Here is an 18,814-nt window from a genome sequence, read left to right on the forward strand (position 1 = left end):
GTATGCCTGCATGCAAACAGAAGCTGTGCAGCTCAAGGGGGCTAGTGCAGGGAGAGAACCTGTTTCTCTTAGCCTGCAAGAAAAACAGGCAGAGGTGCCAAACACAGGCTGAGAGCAGTGGAACCATCACTATGTGTTTCCTCAGCCTTAAGAGGTTAGCTGATAGTACTCTGTACCCACCAGTTTCTAGACTTTTATGTCACTACTAGAGTGTTGTGAAGACTTGTGACATCCTTGCGACAAGTAATTTGCAGACTTGCTGCTTTACCCTTGTTTTCCACAGAACATAGATCGGTCATGGAGACTGCTTTTGTGTATGGAACCAAATACCAATTTATTTTAACCACAGAAACAAAGTTATTGGAAAACATAAGGTATGTATTCCAGAACTCCTTTTGGTGTACTATATTAAAGCTACCTTTTCTAAACACAGGGGAAATTTTATTTTACCAGTGAAAGACTGCCTTTTAGTTTAGAGGTGTTGTGTCTCTTTCTCCAAAAATTACTTATTTACATTTTTATAAATGACCAGTTTAGCAAAAAGGGCTTTTGACTTTTTTTTCTCCTGTGTTTTTGTGGTTGATCAAAGCTGTTATTCCCGCTGAAGATACTGTACAACACAGGATAAAACAACTACTGGACACAGTTTTAGTGTGCAATAAGGTACAGTTCTTAATATCTGGGACCTTAGTGACTATAGTTGTCCAAAGATTCTTTTTACTCATTTGTAATATGCTTGTTTTTTTTCAATATATTTGTATATTATATCCAGCAGAGGGCACTCCAGTTTTATTCTGTGAAGAACAGCTGAAGAATAGTGCAGTCTACTTCAGTTGTATTCCACATTATAAACTTGTCACTAGGACCATAGTGTTGTATATTATGTTTGATACATATTTTATACTTCTGTTATAAACTATGATTATGCTTTCCCCATTTTAACCATAAATATGTATGTTTGCCACACAGCACCAATGTTGACAGTGCAAAGCTGTTTTTTAGCCACTGCAGAAGAATAACAGCCCACTCACAGAAGTGTCCCAGAACAATGATGGAACAGGAAATGACTATAGTAAATATTCATCGCTTTCTGAAACTCATGGATGCTCCTCTTGTGGTATGTCTCATGAGGAGGTGGGGCCCAGTACAGTTTATACTCTTTCTTGCATGTAGTTATTTTCTGCTCCATGTAATTGGAATACAGCCGGAGGATTGGCATGTAATGAGTCTGGAATGTATGTTTTATGTTTTCTTCTCTTTATGTATCATAGATGGGAAAGTTTTCTAACCAGATGGTACACTGTCTACATTTCTTGCTGGTTGACCCATGGTCCATGCTTCCTGGTTATTCAAAGAAATGCTCAACTGAATAGGTGTTAGAAGTGACTACTGTTCATTACAATGATTCCAAACTAATTATAATCTTCATGCCCCAGTTTCATTGCTTTCAGTATTAGCACAAACACGGGGGAACTTTGTATGTATAGGTGCAAATTTGCAACAGAAAATTGATGCAAGAATAATTGTAAGTGCACAAAATGGTTAAAAAAGAATATTGGTTTAGAATGTTGTGTCAAGACAAACTTGATAGTAGGGATGACATCACCGGGTCAGGAACTGGGGAAACCAAACTTGAATAAAATGAATAAATCTTTATTGATCCATATTAAAATACAGAAATATAAACGGGTAGGAGAACCAGCTTTACACGTTTCGTGACTGAGCGTCACTTCATCAATGTTGTTGATATATTTTAGTATTGGATTTTTTTTTAATTGAAGGCAAACTTCTTCTTTAATTATAATCAGAGTAGAGCACTGTTACACCCTAACTTGTATGTCTGAATGATGTGTAAATTAGGGGGCTGGATGGGGGGCCACATTACATTCGGTGCCACAAATTGTAAATAGCCCTTATAATTCTACCGTGCTGGAATCTGTTTGACTATCTCATAAACTGCTGAATTTGACAGTTATGGTATTTATATTAGTTGTGTTAGTATTACACATTTAAAACTTATAGGGACAAATTCACTAAGATGCGAAGTTGCGCCAGGCGCAACTTTGCCGCACTTCGCCAGGCGTAGTTTCACCAGGGCTACGCAAATTCACTAAAATCCGAAGTTGCGCACAGGGGTAGCATAAGGTTGCGAAGTTGCGCTAGCGTTGATTCGCTATATAAAGCGAAGTTACGCTAGCGAAGGCTAATTTGCATACGGCGCGAAATTCAAATTTCAATGGATGAACACGTATCTGCACTACAAATGCCTAGAAAACCTTCAAATCAGCAAATAAAATTTTTATTTTGCCCTACACATGTGCCCACTGTCTAGGTAAGTTGCCACGAGTCAGGAAATGTAGGGGGGAGGAAGGGGAGCCCCAAAAATTTTTCGATCTTTTTCAGCCTATCAGCCATCATGTAGAAAACACGCCAGCGTTTTTTGGGACTTAGAAAAAAAATTGACTTTTTTTTTAAACAATCCCTATCTACTCTATTGCGCTTCGCCAGGTCTGAGGTGGCGAAGGAAGTCTAGCGTAAAAGGTAGCGTTCAGTACACTGCGCAAGTTAGTGAATTTGCGTAGTTTCGTCGCTAGCGAAAATTCGCCTGGCGTAAGGTTGCGAAGTAACACTAGCGATACTACGCCAGCGTTCGTTAGTGAATTTGCGCAGTAGCGAAAATGCCAAACGCTAGCGAATTAACGCTAGCATTCGGCGCTTCGCGGCTTAGTGAATTTGCCCCATAGACGTGTACTTGATGTGAACTTTAATCTACAAACTACACATCTGTTATCTGCCCCTTTCCTGTTGTAGGGTTGCTCAATATTTTGTTCTTTCTCCTTCTAGACTGAAATTTCTGGAGATCCTGAAAAAGTTACAAGTGTTCACCTGCAACTTGGCTTGCCAATGGTTTTCATTCTCAGTCAACAAGAAACCTATGAGTTTGATAGAACAACGGCAGAGCATGTGGCCTGGCAGCTGTTGGGAAAGGCAGGGATAGGGATACTGCTGAGGTTTGTTTTCCTATCTGTAGCACAACAGGAAAGCTTGCAAATCCACAAACTTGTTTCTAAAGGTTTTTTAGAGAGAATGCTAGTTTGACAGGTTGAATTGGATGTAATTCTTTTTAAGGGAGAAAGAAACTGTAGGGTTCCTTCAGAGAGTTCCCTCATCCCAAATTGTACCACTGGAGACTCAAAAACAATTTTGTTCTGGTTTGATTCTGCCTAGACTGATTAAAATTTTCATTTCATTCAATTGAATGTTGTTCTTACAGGGAAAAAGCTTCTACATCAATTCCAACAAATTGTAACGTGGCAGTAAAAAGACCAGAAGAGGTGAGTTATTTTGCTTCGCTCAGCAATCAAATGTATTTCTTATAAAGAGAGGTGTAAGAGTTGCAGTAAATGTTTATGTAAAATCAGCAACTAATATTGTACAAGCTTTACAGCTTCACTAATTTCAATATACCCATAGGATAGCCCCGTCCGATACATGATGATGGAAGAAACCCAAGACATTCAAAATATTATTGAAAAATCTAACCTGGAGCAGTATGAAAAATCTGAGGAGACAGTTGGTTTTGTTGACCAAGGTAATGAGGATCTCCAAAGATTATAGTGTTTCTGATTATTTATTAAATGTAGTACGAAAATTCCTCAATGGAATAATTATGTTTATATTTATTAGTAGTTTATGGATGCACCAAATCCACTATTTTAGGATTCTGGCAAATACCGAATTGCATCCGAACCCTAATTTGCATATGTAAATTGGGGGAAGGGGGAAAGAAAACCGTGCATGCAGCGCATGGCTCAAAATTTTTTACTTTCTTGAATGTGTGATGAAAAGGCACTTGATGTTTTTGGATTTGGTTTTGCCAGGCACTTGGAACCAAATCCTGGGTTCGGTGCATCCTAAGTAATGGTTAGTGCAATGTCTTTGTTTAAAACAGCAACACTTGATTTTTGGCTACAATTAAAATAAAGATAAATAACTATAAATATGCTAGTGTGACCAGCTGTATGGAGATCTCCGAATTAAGTTTATTTTGGCCATGATATGCAAATAGACACTTAAAGGGGCAGATTCATTAAGGGTCGAATTTCGAAGTTAAAAATACTTCGAAATTCGACCCTCGAATTGAAATCCTTCGACTTCGAATATTGAAGTCGAAGGATTTAGCGCTAAACGTTCGTTCGATCGATCGAAGGATTTTTCGTTCGATCGAACGATTAAATCCTTCGAATCGAACGATTCAAAGGATTTTAATCCAACGATCGAAGGAAAATCCTTCGATCAAAAAAAGGTTAGCAAACCTATGGGGACCTTCCCCATAGGCTAACATTGACTTCGGTAGGTTTTACCTGCCGAAGTAGGGGGTCGAAGTTTTTTTTAAAGGGCAAGTACTTCGACTATCGAATGGTCGAATAGTCGAACGATTTTTCGTTCGATTCGTTCGATTTCGTTCGAATTCGAACGAATTTAACCAATTCGATGGTCGAAGTACCAAAAAAATACTTCGAAATTCGAAGTATTTTTCATTCGAATCCTTCACTCGAGCTTAGTGAATCGGCCCCAAAATGTCACAGAAGGATATTTAAATCACTTGGTGAAGTTCACATATCTAAATTAAAATCATGGATAGTCAAACATTTACTTTATAATCCACCAAAGGTGAACCTGGAAGTGTTAGCCACCTTAAAATCCAGAATGTGCTGCAGTTTGGTGTCTAGAAAATGTGCACTGTGAGTAAGAAAATCTCACAATCTCATCAATCTCAACACTGGACCCTCTCACTCACTTGTTGGAGCACCAGTGACACAGTTTTGGAAACCCCTAGTGTATAGGCACTGAATGGAGGAGACTAGGTTTGTTGCTGTGGGTGGGTGGCATTTTTTGCTGTGGTAAACCATCAAACAAACTTGCAACTTAACCTTACAGATAATAGTAGGGTCTGAGATGCTAAGCCTTTACACCATGGTAGATGGAAAAAAATAATCTGTGTAATAGTTTGTGCTGGATAGGATTAGGATTGTATTATGTGTTTTGATTTGTCTGGGAAAGCCTTAAAATGAATCTGGCTATGGGCCAGCTGAACCTTACTGAGTGGGCTTGCCATTATTTTGGGTGATTGCAAGAGTATGCTATGGTCAACAGCCCCAATACACCACATTCACATTACCTGAATTTATTATAATATGGAAAAGCTACACTTAGATATTTTTGCATATTTGGCTTACATGGCCTGTTGCACTCTGTGGTTCTTCTCTTTACACACAAAGAAACTTACATTACAGACTCTTTATTTGTTTAAGTACATATGTGTATACATTAATGCAGAAATATTTAAACTGTGCATACTTTCCACACCTACAGAAATTCAAGATGATGAAGTTGCAGAAGCTGTGTACAGAGACAGAAAGCGGACCCTGCCCCTCCATCTAGTGCCCTCGTTGACAGAAGAAACTTTCAAGCAAGTGTTGTCAAACACCACCCTGTCAATGGTTTTATACTATGCAAGCTGTAAGATTTCTGTCCATTTACACATTGTAACATTTTGCATGCAAGAATATGCAAGGCATTGTGGGAGCTCAAGTTTAGACTTGAGAACAGCTGACTACTGCTGCATTGTTATAGTATTACACGTAGTCTATATCAGCTGTGCAAGAAATAGTAAAGTGTAAACTAATACTGTTTTCAGAATTTGTTTGTACATTTACAAATAATCCGTAAATCAATGCTGCCTTTGCAGTCCTAGTCATGATGATGATGCTACGTGTCTGATACAGCCTTTTAGGACTGAAGGAAAAAGTCGAAGCCTTTGTTTACATTATATCTCATTTGTTTATGAATGTTTATTCCCTTATTATACATTTTTTATTGTTCAACTTTTAGTATTCCCTGACATCTGTCTCTTATTATAATAAATGAAAGACTGCAAGTTTTACATCCCCAGTTTAAGTTTGAAATACTACTTGTTATACCTGGCCATCGAATTGTGTGGCAAACCATTCTACTAGACAACAGGTCAATTTGGAACAATGGACTTGTCTTTAGCCAGCCTTTACAATGACTTAAACTAATACACACTAATATACACATTAAAGGGGTTGTTCACCTTTAAATTAACTTTATATTATGATGTTGCCTGTGATATTTTGAGACAATTTGCAATTGGATTCCATTTTCTATTTGTGGTTTTTGAGTTATTTAGCTTATTATTCAGCAGCTCTCCAGTTTGCAATCTCCACAATCTAGTTTCTGGGGTCCAAATTACCCAAGCAACCATGCATTGATCTGAATAAGAGACTGAAATATGAATAGGAGAGGACCTGAAAAGAAAGATGAGTAGCAAAGGAAAGCAAGAAAAAGTAACAGTAATAATACATTTGTTGCTTTACAGAGCATTTTTTTTTAGAAGGGGTCAATGACCCCTATTTGAAAGTTGGTAAGAGTAAAAAAATTTTTTAAAATTTATAAACAAATAAATAATGAAGCCCAATTGAAAAGTTGACTAGAATTGGCGATTATATAACATACTTATAGTTAACTTAAAAGTGAACCACCGTTTTAATCTAAGTGGGTTAGGCATTGCACACATTTTGGCAATTTAAATTAATGGTTTAACAGACCAGAAATATTTGTATTCCTTCTTAGCTTGTCTGTTTAAGCAAAACCTGAGACTGGAGATGCCAATTATGTATGTTTGTGTGTAGTCTGGAGCTGCAACTGCATTGCATTTATATCTTTGCCGAGTCTGGAACTTTAGCATCAAAGTGTATGTGTTGTGCCAAGTCAGAAGCAAGGAATTTCTTCAGTGCTGAGTACCTAAAATGGCTTTGTGTCTTAGTAGCAAAATCCCTTTTGCTGCAACTGCAAGACATTTTTTGTCTCTGTGTGTTTCTGCCTACAAAACATCTGTGTGTGTGTGTGTACAGTCAGTTGTAGCTATACATTAATGGTCAGTTTAACTATAAAGTTCATTATGTTTTCTCTAGGGGAAGCAATATCATTGACTCTGCTGCAAACATTTGTGCATATGGCTGAAAAGTATAAAGGTATGGCTTCTTTTCTGTGAAGTTTGGTAACATTTTTACTTGAAATAGTAACGATCAATGTCTTGCTTCATCTTTTTAGTGCTGCTATACTAAAGGTATTAGGGCAGTGGTTTTCAGGTCAGAGCCCCCTTAGTTTAAAACAAGGATACAGATAAATGAAAACACTGTGAAATAGTTTGGAAACCACTCTCTTAGAAAAATGCTATACAACGTGCTTAATGGATGTGAAATACAACTGTATTTTAATTGGATTCAAAGCATTTTAAAGGAGAACTACAGCTTAACCAAATAAGTAGGGTAGAAATGTTGTACATTATGTTTTGGGTTTCTGTACCAGCCCAAGGCAACCACAGCCCTTTAACAGGGAAGATCTGTGCCTCTGAAGGTGCCCCAGTAGCTCTCCATCTTCTTTTCTGCTGATTCACTGCACATGCTCTGTGCTGCTGTCACTTATTGAGCTTAGGGACCAACTCAAAATATACAGTACACATTAGAATATAAATGTCACAATATAAGGCTCATTAATAATTAATACAGATAATTACTACATGGCAGCGTAGCAACCAGAGAAACTAGCATCAGGATTTAATAATCAGCCTTATATAATAGACCAGTGGCTCATGAACAACATGTTGCTCACTAAACTCTTGGACGTTGCTCTCAGTGGCCTCAAAGCAGGTGCTTATTTTTCAGTTCCATGCTTGAAGGCAAGTTTTGGTTGCATAAAAACCAAGTTAATGGCCAAAACAGAGCCTCCTGTAGGCTAACAGTCCACATAGAACTAACAGATATATGCTTTATTTGGCACTCCCATGAACTTTTGTCATGCTTGTGTTGCTCCCCAACTCTTTTAACGTTTCAATGTGGCTCATGGGTAAAAAAGGTTGAGGACCCCTGTTATAGACCAACCTCATTTTCTGCTTGATAATTTGTGACGAACCCTAAAGCTTAGCTTCTCAGCAGCTGCTCAGAGCCCACTGAGCATTCCGAAATGGTGACCCCCTGTGAAGTTTGATGCTCTGGATCATTGCTGCTATTGAGTAGCTGAAACTATTCACTGATACAATAAACACAGTATATAAATTATGGCATTTTTAGCCATATTCATTTTTAGGGGTTAGTTCTCTTTTAATAGGCGATTACAGTTAATTTCCTGCTTTTGATTCCTCTAAATGATCTTCTGATAAGAATTAGAATGAATCCAGTATTGCATAAACCATTTATCAAATGAATATATTTGCACTGTTGTTTTCCAAAGCAAAGTCTTGCTATAATATTATGTTACACATGAAAGTAACATGAAAGAATATACTAGTCTTGTGTAAATCCGGAGTTTTACAAACAGAGAGCTTTAAGGCACTGTAATTGAATGCATCTATGCAGTCTTTAGTATGATTCTGCAGCCAGTTTAAACAGAGTAGGTTTTCACCTGGCGAAACAAAGACTTGGGTATGAATCATAACTCATGCATATCGTAAGCAGATATTGAAGGCCTTTAGGCCAATTTCCGCCTACTCCAGTATTTCTGTAATTGCTCAACTAAGCATGCAATATTGTAAAAATACGTAAATATATCAGCAAGTCCGTTTAAAATTAAATACAGCTACTGGTGTGTTTACAAAGTGAAATTACAATGTCAATGCTATGGGAGAAACCATACAGCCTAATACGCTAGGTATATCATGTATTAGATGTTAAAAATGTGTAACACTCACTGATGCTCATCCACGTATATTGCGTGCAATAATCACTGAAGAAACTATAGTCTGCTACTACTAGTTTATTCATTTTTCCAACTATTATTTTCATCGCAGTGCTGAATAGGATTAATGTTTTATAATTATTGTACTACTCTTTGTGTAGGATTCATTTGACCCGTTGTACCCTAATACTCTTTGCACCCAGAACCTTATCTACTGTCCCTGTCTCCTTAGGTGTTATCTTTAGAATAGTAATTGCCCCTGAGCATTATGGTGGAATATTTGGAAAATACATTAAAGGTAACAGGCGGTCATAAATTAAAGGCTATTAACTTCAATTATAAAAAGATGTTGAAGCCAAGTAGATAACACAAATATCCTGGCTTCAGTGCAAAGCTAACAATAGAGGTGGGAAAATATGTAGCCTACCAGCAGTAGGAAGCCAACCAAGAGATCAGACAGGAGATGAGTGGTGGACAAAATCCCTGGACAACTGCCTGTTGTTAACTTATAAAAACAGTACTTGAAGTACAGGGCCTGGGGCTTAATGAGATCATGTGACTTAAATTACACATACGCTAAATGTGCCTGATTGTAAGCATATCAGTGATCAGAGTAAGCAATAAATACAGAGTTAGGTGAGTGAAGCAAATTTCATGTTAAGGAGATGGACAGTCCAAAAGTGTGATGCCCCTTTAAATGACTGTATTTATTTTGAATAAAATGTGCTTTTACATTATTCCACCGGAAAGAAAACAGCCCTGACATATTTATATATTATATCTCTTTATATAATCTATTGTATTTTTGTAAAGATTACAATTAATAATCCTACTGCTTTCAAAAACTCAACCACTACCTTTTCATTTAAAAGGACTTGAATGACTTATTCTGCCATATTTCTTTAGAGCAATGTAGGGAATCTGTACAAAGAACTTCAGTGTTGTCTCTTGTTTCCTGCAATTATCCTGCCTATTTCTGTTAGATCCTGTGACCTTTATTCTGTATATTTTCTATCACTCTACAGACAAACTGGATATGACTTTAACCAGAGTTAACTGTGCAGATTGGCCAAATATTTGCAGTGAGCAAAATGTTAGTAACATCCCTGTGGTAAAGATCTACCATATGGGGAAGGATCCATTGGAATATACTGGTATGCTGGGTGCTGAGGAACTCTTCAGATTCAGTATGCTGTAAGTATTACTGTTAGTCTTTTCTCACACTGTGATGCTGAATATACACAATCATTTTGATAATCACAGGGAAATTCTTCATACAGTTAAAATTGGTCTTACAGGGGCTGTACAGATGTTCTGATGTCTGTTCAGAAATGGAGATTTCCAGTTTGCGCTGAATTAGCTGATGGGCTCAGACACTTCTTTTTAGTGCTTTGGCCCAATAGTGTCTGAAGTTGAATGATGACAGGTTCGATGCAAAAATGATAGCCCTATATTGTTTTGAATTGCCAGATGAATCTGTACAAGTTTAGATTGCTTGCGCAATTGCACCAACGTTCAGATGGCCAAAACACTATTTCATACCTCCCAACATTTTGGAAGTAAAAAGAGGGACAAAAAAATTTTTTCCGCACGTAGCGCAGCAATTTTTTTGACCACACCTCTTTCTGTGGCCACCCCCCCTAATTACCATGTTCGTTTTACAAAATTTGGCAGGTTATGAAAGTTTGAAAATATTTCTCCTTATCTAAACTGTGTTTTTGTGTCTCAAAATTGTTACAAAGTATCTTATTTGCACCTGTTAGCTGTTCTGGGCTCTCTGCTAAAAGCCAATTAAGCGAGAAACTTTGTTTCTTTTTCTGGCTGTTCAGTGCAGAGAAAAGAGGGACTTTCCAGTACAAATGAGGGACTGCGGGTTGAGCTGTCAAAAGTGGGACTGTTCCTCCGAAAAAGGGACAGTTGGGAGGTATGCTATTTTGGAGGCCTTGCACAGATACTCACAAACATATAGATCGTTTATTGGGGGGCTCCAAACATGGAATGATAATGGTATGAATCGGGTGGAATAGTATGGCAAAATCAGTTGGTGTATGACAAGACTATATGAAAAACTCGAAGTAGTTAGGAACACTGTTTTCTAAAGTAATACAATTTGAACAACATTTTGACCTGTAATTTAATAGAAAACATATGTTAAAAATGCAACTGCATTTTAATTGGAGTAAAATAATTTTAACAAGTGATTACAGTTAATTTCCTGCTTTTGATGCCTCTTAATGATCTTCTGTTGCTTGGATTAGAAGTGAAGTCCAGTATTGCATAAACTTATAATATAATAAACAGACTGTGTGGTCGGGAAACAGCAGTTCCTAGAAGAGAATGGCATCTGGCTTTTTTTTTCGGTTCACAAAGTCAGCTTGTTTTTTTCATGAGAACAGAAGCCCGTATTCCTGAGAAAAATTTGGTTTTACTGAACTTAAAGAGGAAGTTGTCCTGAATGTAACTGTTAGTATCTTTTAGGCAAAAGCAATCTAAGTTACTGGTGTTTTTATTTTGTTGGCTTCTGAATCAATTGCCTTCCTCTTTTGTCTCCAGACAGCAATTTAACTGCTATCTAAGATCAGTGGTGCTTGACACCAGAAATTTTAAAGGCTAGAATTTATTACTAAAATGTGTACTTTAGCATTTTTCTTCTATTTAGACCACTGATTCTTTGTTTAGTCAATTGCAAACTTCCTTACAATATCATAAATAAACATCCGTTTTCGTTAAAGCTTTTATTTGTTTCCATAATGGAATAGTAGCCCAAAAACTGTATACTATTTAATTGTATTGGCATATAGGGCTCATTTATAAAGACTGGGCACATTTGCATCGGGGCAGTAACCCAAGTCAACCAATCAAATGTTTAACTTCTGCCTGAAAACACCAGTCATTAATTGTTTGCTATGGGTTACTGCAAAATTGCCCAGTGTTTATAAATAAGCTCCACAGTTTAGTACTTTAAAGTGGTTTAACTGAGTACAAGTGAAATTCGTTGTACAGGTATGGGACCTGTTATCCAGAATGCTCGGGACCTGGGGTTTTCCGGATAACGGATCTTTCCGTAATTTGGGTCTTCATGCCTTAAGTCTACTAGAAATTCATTTAAATGTTAAATAAATCCAACAGGCTGGTTTTGCTTCCAATAAGGATTAATTATATCTTAGTTTGGATCAAATACAAGCTACTGTTTTATTATTACAGAGAAAAAGGAAATCATTTTTAAAAATTTGGATTATTTGGATAAAATGGAGTCTATGGGAGACAGCCATTCCGTAATTCGGAGCTTTCTGGATATCGGGTTTCCGGATAAGGGATCCTATACCTGTAGTGCATACCTCCCAACTGTCCCTTTTTCGGAGGGACAGTCCCTCTTTTGACAGCTCAACCCGCAGTCCCTCATTTGTACTGGAAAGTCCCTCTTTTCTCTGCACTGAACAGCCAGAAAAAGAAACAAAGTTTCTCACTTAATTGGCTTTTAGCAGAGAGCCCAGAACAGGTGCAAATAAGATACTTTGTAACAATTTTGAGACACAAAAACACAGGAGAAATATTTTCAAACTTTCATAACCTGCCAAATTTTGTAAAACTAACATGGTAATTAGGGGGTGTGGCAACAGAAAGGGGTGTGGTCAAAAAATTTGCTGCGCTACGTGCGCGAAAAAATTTTTTGTCCCTCTTTTTACTTCCAAAATGTTGGGAGGTATGTTAGTGTGCTCATGAATATTGTTTGTGTCTTTTGGTCTATTTTATATAAAAACAACCACCCACTTAGTCTCAGGGCACGTCTTCCATTAGGCTAATGTCACAGTGAGAACCTGGTTTATTTCATAGCATTTTCAGGCCAAAAAGCACTCAAGCCTATGCTGTCCAGCTGCCTTGGTTTATATAGTGGTTTTTATATGCGTTTTGTATGAAGTCAGCAGTGAACACCAGGTTACATGAACCTTTATATTGTCAGGAAAAGAACAGTATTAGAAACCACAGAAGTAAGGACATTAGGGCTCTTTTGCATCACCCTGTGTCCAAATGCATGGACTGCCATTGGATATTTGGTTGATGTGCATTATTTCCATAATAATCTTAATATTTTTAAGAAATCACTGTACGGACAATGGCATAAGGATCGATTTCTAGGCGTTTTGCCACACTTATGATTTCCAGTAAGGTAGCCCAACGCTCATTCCTCTCCCTTAACCTAGATGGTAATTGCTTGGAATATGCTGGTGCACTCAGAGATCAAATGATTAGCACTCGGAAACAGACACTTGTGCAATAATTGCCTTATCTGCAAGTAAACCAGTGAGGTCTAAGCAAATACCATACAGGGCAATTGAGGGCCAAATGCTAGCCTAACTGAGCTGGCAATTACATGGGCCGCAAAACGAGCTCAGTCACCCTATATGACAAAGCTCTAAGGGTGGTGGCACACTTAGTGTTTTGGTTAGATTAGTCGCCCAGTGACAAATGCCCTCTTCTTTAGGCAACTAATCCCCCGAAATGTCTTCCCGCTGGCTAGAATGTGAATCGCCGGCAGGATGGCACTCAGATTGCTTTGGTTTCTGAAGTCACCCAAAGTTGCAATTGAATTGAATATTCAAAATTTATTATACCATGACCCTGAAAATAGCTTGAATCCGAAAATACACCACCTAAAATCTGTTGAGGTCATGCAGAAGTCAATGGCAGAGGTCCCTTGAACCATTTGAAGAGGTTAACTTTTGGAGGGTTTTGCCTGAAAACTCAAATGAATCAAGCAATTCTAGTTTTCGGGTTGCAGGACTCAAACGCACAGAATCAGGTTTTCACATTCGAGTTTTTTCTTAAATAAGATACCATTCGAGTTCATTCAAGGTATAAAAAAACTCTTAACACTCAACCTTTGATAAGTAACCCCCTAAATGTGTCATTGGAAACTGTTGGATAACAGAAATACATCCATCTCTGCTAATCCAACCTAGAGAATATATCAGAGTGGATGGATAAAACCAAATGCAAATCCATAGAATTTGAGATTATTAGCACATTTTTCTAAATGAGTAAATAGCAAAATAGGTTAGTAGTCTTGGAACCATCTATCACTACATATCATTCAGTACAGTAACACCACCCATAGAGACAGCTGTGATATTTATATAAACCAGGGGAATGACAAATCTACATCACGTATGTCTGAGATAACCTTATCATTGACCAGATAATAGCAACATTAAAACATAACTTTTATTATCCTGTTATAAAATTGGGGTATAAAGTAATTCAATTCAAACCTTATTTATTCTTCGTGGCAGAAGATTTATAAAAATCTAGAAGCTTAACTATAAATATCGAAAAGAAAGTGATCGCTGGAGAAGTTAGTGACCTTTGTGAATGTCACAACATTCCAGATAAGCAGATTTTATATGACCTATATTATGTTTTTCTTTGCAGAGCCAAGGTAGACTGCCCTTTAGAGTTGTTTTCTTACGGGGAGGCGGAAAGTTTTCTCAGTGGGAATCGTAATCCGTTCCTGCTGCCTTATCATAATCTTTCAGTGTTGGGAATCTTTAAAAAAAATATGAAAGAAGGTAAGTGTTCGTTTAGCAGATAATCATAGCAGCATTACAATGTATATTTTGGTTAGTAAATGCTTCAGTTCTGAAACCGTTCTGCTGACAAGGAAAATATGCACGAGGTATATACATTTGAAAGCTTTGAAGCTCTTATTTGACCTTATTTTAATAAGTGGATTAGTGCAGCAGCTCACAGACCACACAAACCTCTATGTATATCTGTATTATGATGGTTAAACATTGCCTTGTAGGCAATAAGCGGGTACATATATAGGATCCATATTTTGAGGAATTAAATGCCAAATGCTTTCTGAAAGAAAATTACTGAAAGAAAGGTTAAATCACTGGGGAGTGCTAAATTTTAGTCACCCCTCTGTGATTATAATCGATGACTTGATACCCCAGCCTAGGGATCTTCTGAGTGAACACCACATTGCAGTCTTCTTCCCGCTTCTTTGCATGGGTGCACATGAGCATTATAGTGGCAAGCTAACTATAAGCAAAAAAAGACATCCTTTTCACTCTACTGCGCATGTGCCGCCATTGAAAAAAGAAGAAACAGAAGATGGTCACACTGTGGTGCTTGCTGAAAATTACCCCAGGCCACTGCAAGTATCAGGTAGGTGATTTTAATTACTGAGGGGGGGGGGGGTTGCGTAACATTTGGCACCTCCCACCAGTGCTTTAACCTTTCCTTCACCTTTAAAGGATATATAATCATATAATATAATATTCTACTGAAGCTTTGCATACAAAATTCCAATATACTATAACTTGTCCAATCACCTTTACAGCTGTCTCCTGTGTTATACATTCTTTATACCTGTTTCAATGCACAGTTTCTATTGTCTTACACAGTCTTGAACTGAAACCAACATTTTTAATTTCTTTCAACGCAACAGTCGATTCATATTTTGAGGCTTGCAAACATCTCCGGGGAATTATAAGCTTGGGAGTCTACTATGAAGATAATGCCATGATCTTGTGAGTCTTTACATTCATATTCCATTCATGTTGCTTTGTGCTGCAGAGTAAAGTATGTATTCAGTTTGTACTTTAATGCCATGACATCTAGAGGCAACGTAATCATAATATTTTGCTAACTAAATGTAGCTTTATGCAGGCTGATGTCTGGATATTCAGCCTAAAGGCCCCATGGGCTGCTTTGTTTAAATACTTATTTGAATACTGGCAATCCACATGGATATTATATTCAGGTTTTTGCCAGATGTAAACAGAAGTGGTACACAGTAGCTTTAATAATTATTTACACAGCCAAAAAAATGCCTGATAGGGCACAACAGTATGGGGCCTGTTTATGAAGCCTCAATTTTTTTCTGGTTGAATTTTTAAATGGAAAAAGCAAATTTTTAGAGGAAAAAAAACTCACATTTTTTGGAGCTTTATTATGCCCCAAGGCTGTTAAAAATGAACTTCCATTCATTTATGAAGATAAGTTAGAATAGAAAATATATAATAAGCCTGCCTCTAAGAATGTGTTATGTATTTGTATGATTGGCATGATTTAACTGTTTAGCATGTTACCTGCCTGCTGCTACAGACTGATCTGCTGGTTTCCTCTATAATACTGCAAAAGTCTTTGGTGACACTACTTGGTTCATATTCTTCCAGACTTCCATGCTGCAATACAGGAAACAGAAGTTACACACTAAGGGGCACATTTACTAAGGGTCGAATACTGAGGGTTAATTAACCCTCGATTTTCGTCCATCGAAGTAAAATACTTCGAATATCGAAGTCGAAGGATTTACCACATTTACTTCGATCGAAGGAAGAATTGTTCGATCGAACGATTAAATCCTTCGAATCGACCGATCCGAAGGATTTTAATCCATCGATCGAACGATTTTCCTTCGATCAGAAAATGCTTAGAAAGCTTATGGGGAAGGTCCCCATAGGCTAACATTGGTGCTCGGTAGGTTTTAGGTGGCGAAGTAGGTAGTCGAATTTTTTTTGTAAAGAGACAGTACTTCGACTATCTAATGGTCGAATAGTCTAACGATTTTTAGTTCAAAACGTTCGATTCAAAGTCGTAGTCGATGGTCAAAGTAGCCAAAAAAAACTTCGGAATTCGAAGTTTTTTTCATTCTAATCCTTCACTCAAGCTTAGTAAATGTGCCCCCATATGTTGCTTGGGCTCATTGGGATGATTGGGTCTGGTTGTCCACATATCTAAAACAATATGGCCATTTGTGATAGGGGTCACCGTTATATGGCCATACCTATTAAATGCAATTGATTTTTCATCTCAACCTGATGTTTTGTTAAGTACAATCCGTGGATAAATGGTAACTCGATCTGTATATCTGAGATTGCATTGTTCAGTAGTAAACAAATAGGTAAACAAAATACCAGTGCAGTTCAGAGCACTGAATTTAATTTCTTTTGGAGAAAACAGCAGAAAGTGTTATGTCACATTTTGAGAACTAGAACTCTGTGATCATGTGTTAATTTCATTCAGTTCTTTCTTTTTGAATCCACAAGTACAGATGTATTATTGTTTACTAATGCCTCTTTGCTGTTATTGATGTGAATGGTTGGTGTCATTTATTTTTGGTTATTAAAATACCATTTTTCTCTTCTTGTAGGTCAAAAAAGTATGGCACAGCTCCCCCTGCTCTACTTTTTGCCAGGCATAACAGTAACCAAGTACACAGTGCTACACTCCAACATACTGCCGAAAGGGACATCGTTCACCGTGTCAAATTGGAATTACTTGGAGAGTTTGTAAGTAATGTGTAAATAAGAGAGATTTAGAGAATTGCCTGTCCTGCCCTGATTATTTGAAGTGAACATGAGCGATCAGTCCCTTTTATTTAAGCATTTTTCTTTTGGAAGACAAATTTCAGTCAGTTATGAATTCACCTTTTATATTAAAAGTTACAAAAATACTTTTGAATGTAATGTTAACAAGGCTTGTAAATAACATGAACAATAGTATTGAAATTCTTTGCAGATGGTTTCTGAATTATATAATAGAATAGTAATTGGGGTTCACATGTATCTTTATAGGTGAAGGGGGAAAGAAATCCTTTTCTAGGAGTGATCTTGCCCTAGTTTCTTTACCTGCGGGTCAGGGATCCTAAAAATATCTACTAACTAGAAAATTGCCACTCAGAATTATAGCATTAACAACTTTAATTGTGTAATCCCCGCCATTATTACCTGCCTTTTAATTTAACCCTAGATGGAGTAATTAAGTGACATAGCATATATGAATTAAGCGATACAAACTCATTTGCTCACTGTAGTAGTGCAGTTCATATGGGTCACAGCATTGGGTGAAAATCTAGTGTAGGGTCCAAGATTTCATGTAGGTGAATAAGTGTTTTATAGTGTGGCCAATTAATAAAAGAGTTATTGCTACTCTCATTTAGCATTAAAAAAATCCGCTATGAATCACTTAGCACCTAAACTATTGGATTGGAACATCTCTCCTATAACAACAATTATTAAATAGCCAGTGATAGGCTGAGCTGAACTCAACATTCCATGATTTGTATTGATTAAAAATGTCCTTATTACTTAAGTAAACAGTTTAATGGGAGAAATGGATCCTATCTGTTTTGATTATAGTGCAAATAATGTGTTTGATGGACTCCCAGAACATTATTATGTTGGTGCAGATGTGTAAATTTTGTATAACACTAGGCACAATTAGTCAGTATCCTAAGAATCAATGAGATCCAGACTGAGCTTAAAAGTATTAAGTTACCCTGCTTATACAGTCTCAAATTCAGTTGTCTATCTAATAATGAATAGCATCAAAGCATAATGAAAACAAAATGCTGCATACTAAAATTAGAAGCAACAGATGGCTTACATTGTGCTATATTTAAATAATAATTGAACATTTATTTTTATTTTTATTTGAGCATTTTTATTGCTTTTCAAAAATGATAGGTTAAACAGCTGGTAATGCTTATAATTTGGTACATATAATCGTATCACAGTGACTTTGTATATCACAATAACACAGTTTTATACAGTGAGTTATTGAGACATTTAGGGGCAGATTTATCAAAGGTCAAGGTGAATTTTCGGATGAAAAAAAAATCAAATTTAAAGCTATTTTTTGTGTACTTCGACTAGGGAATAATTTGAATATCGAAATTTATCATGTACTGTCTCTTTAAAAATTTGACTTTGACCAATCGCCATCTAAAACCTGCTGAATTGCTTTTTCAGCCTATGGGGGACCTCCTAGAACCTATTTGGCATCAATTGTTGGAAAAATCAAAGTTGTTTTTTTGATTGAAATTCCTTTGTTTCGTACGATTCTAATTCGGCTGAAAATGGACCTTTTCGGCCAAAAAAAAACTTTGACTTAATTTTTTTATGCAAAGAATTTGCTTTTCTGGTAATGTACTTACAATTTTGTTGCATTTGCTATTATATATTATATTTGCCTAGTAGAAATCTAGTATTACACTTTTTTTTACAATTTTTTTTTGGTCTGACTTAGTCATGAGACAGATTTG

General features: G+C 36.9%; 1 protein-coding gene across 3 annotated transcripts in view; it reads left to right on the forward strand.

Moving 5' to 3' along the window:
* txndc16.L (thioredoxin domain containing 16 L homeolog) overlaps positions 1-18,814 on the forward strand; it is a 53,168-nt gene that overhangs the window by 22,657 nt on the left and 11,697 nt on the right. For all 3 annotated transcript variants that reach the window (XR_005963437.1, XM_041573050.1, XM_041573049.1), the window contains 11 exons: positions 284-374; positions 970-1,117; positions 2,845-3,011; positions 3,275-3,335; positions 3,475-3,592; positions 5,377-5,523; positions 6,999-7,058; positions 9,786-9,954; positions 14,191-14,327; positions 15,215-15,296; positions 16,922-17,060. Coding sequence is in view for 2 of the 3 variants with exons in the window: in XM_041573050.1 (XP_041428984.1) it covers positions 284-374; positions 970-1,117; positions 2,845-3,011; positions 3,275-3,335; positions 3,475-3,592; positions 5,377-5,523; positions 6,999-7,058; positions 9,786-9,954; positions 14,191-14,327; positions 15,215-15,296; positions 16,922-17,060 (1,319 nt within the window). In the remaining variant the exon portion in view is untranslated. The remainder of the gene's footprint in view (positions 1-283; positions 375-969; positions 1,118-2,844; positions 3,012-3,274; positions 3,336-3,474; positions 3,593-5,376; positions 5,524-6,998; positions 7,059-9,785; positions 9,955-14,190; positions 14,328-15,214; positions 15,297-16,921; positions 17,061-18,814) is intronic.

The sequence above is a fragment of the Xenopus laevis genome, chromosome 8L (assembly GCF_017654675.1).
Source record: "Xenopus laevis strain J_2021 chromosome 8L, Xenopus_laevis_v10.1, whole genome shotgun sequence".
NCBI classification, from domain to species: Eukaryota; Metazoa; Chordata; class Amphibia; order Anura; family Pipidae; genus Xenopus; species Xenopus laevis.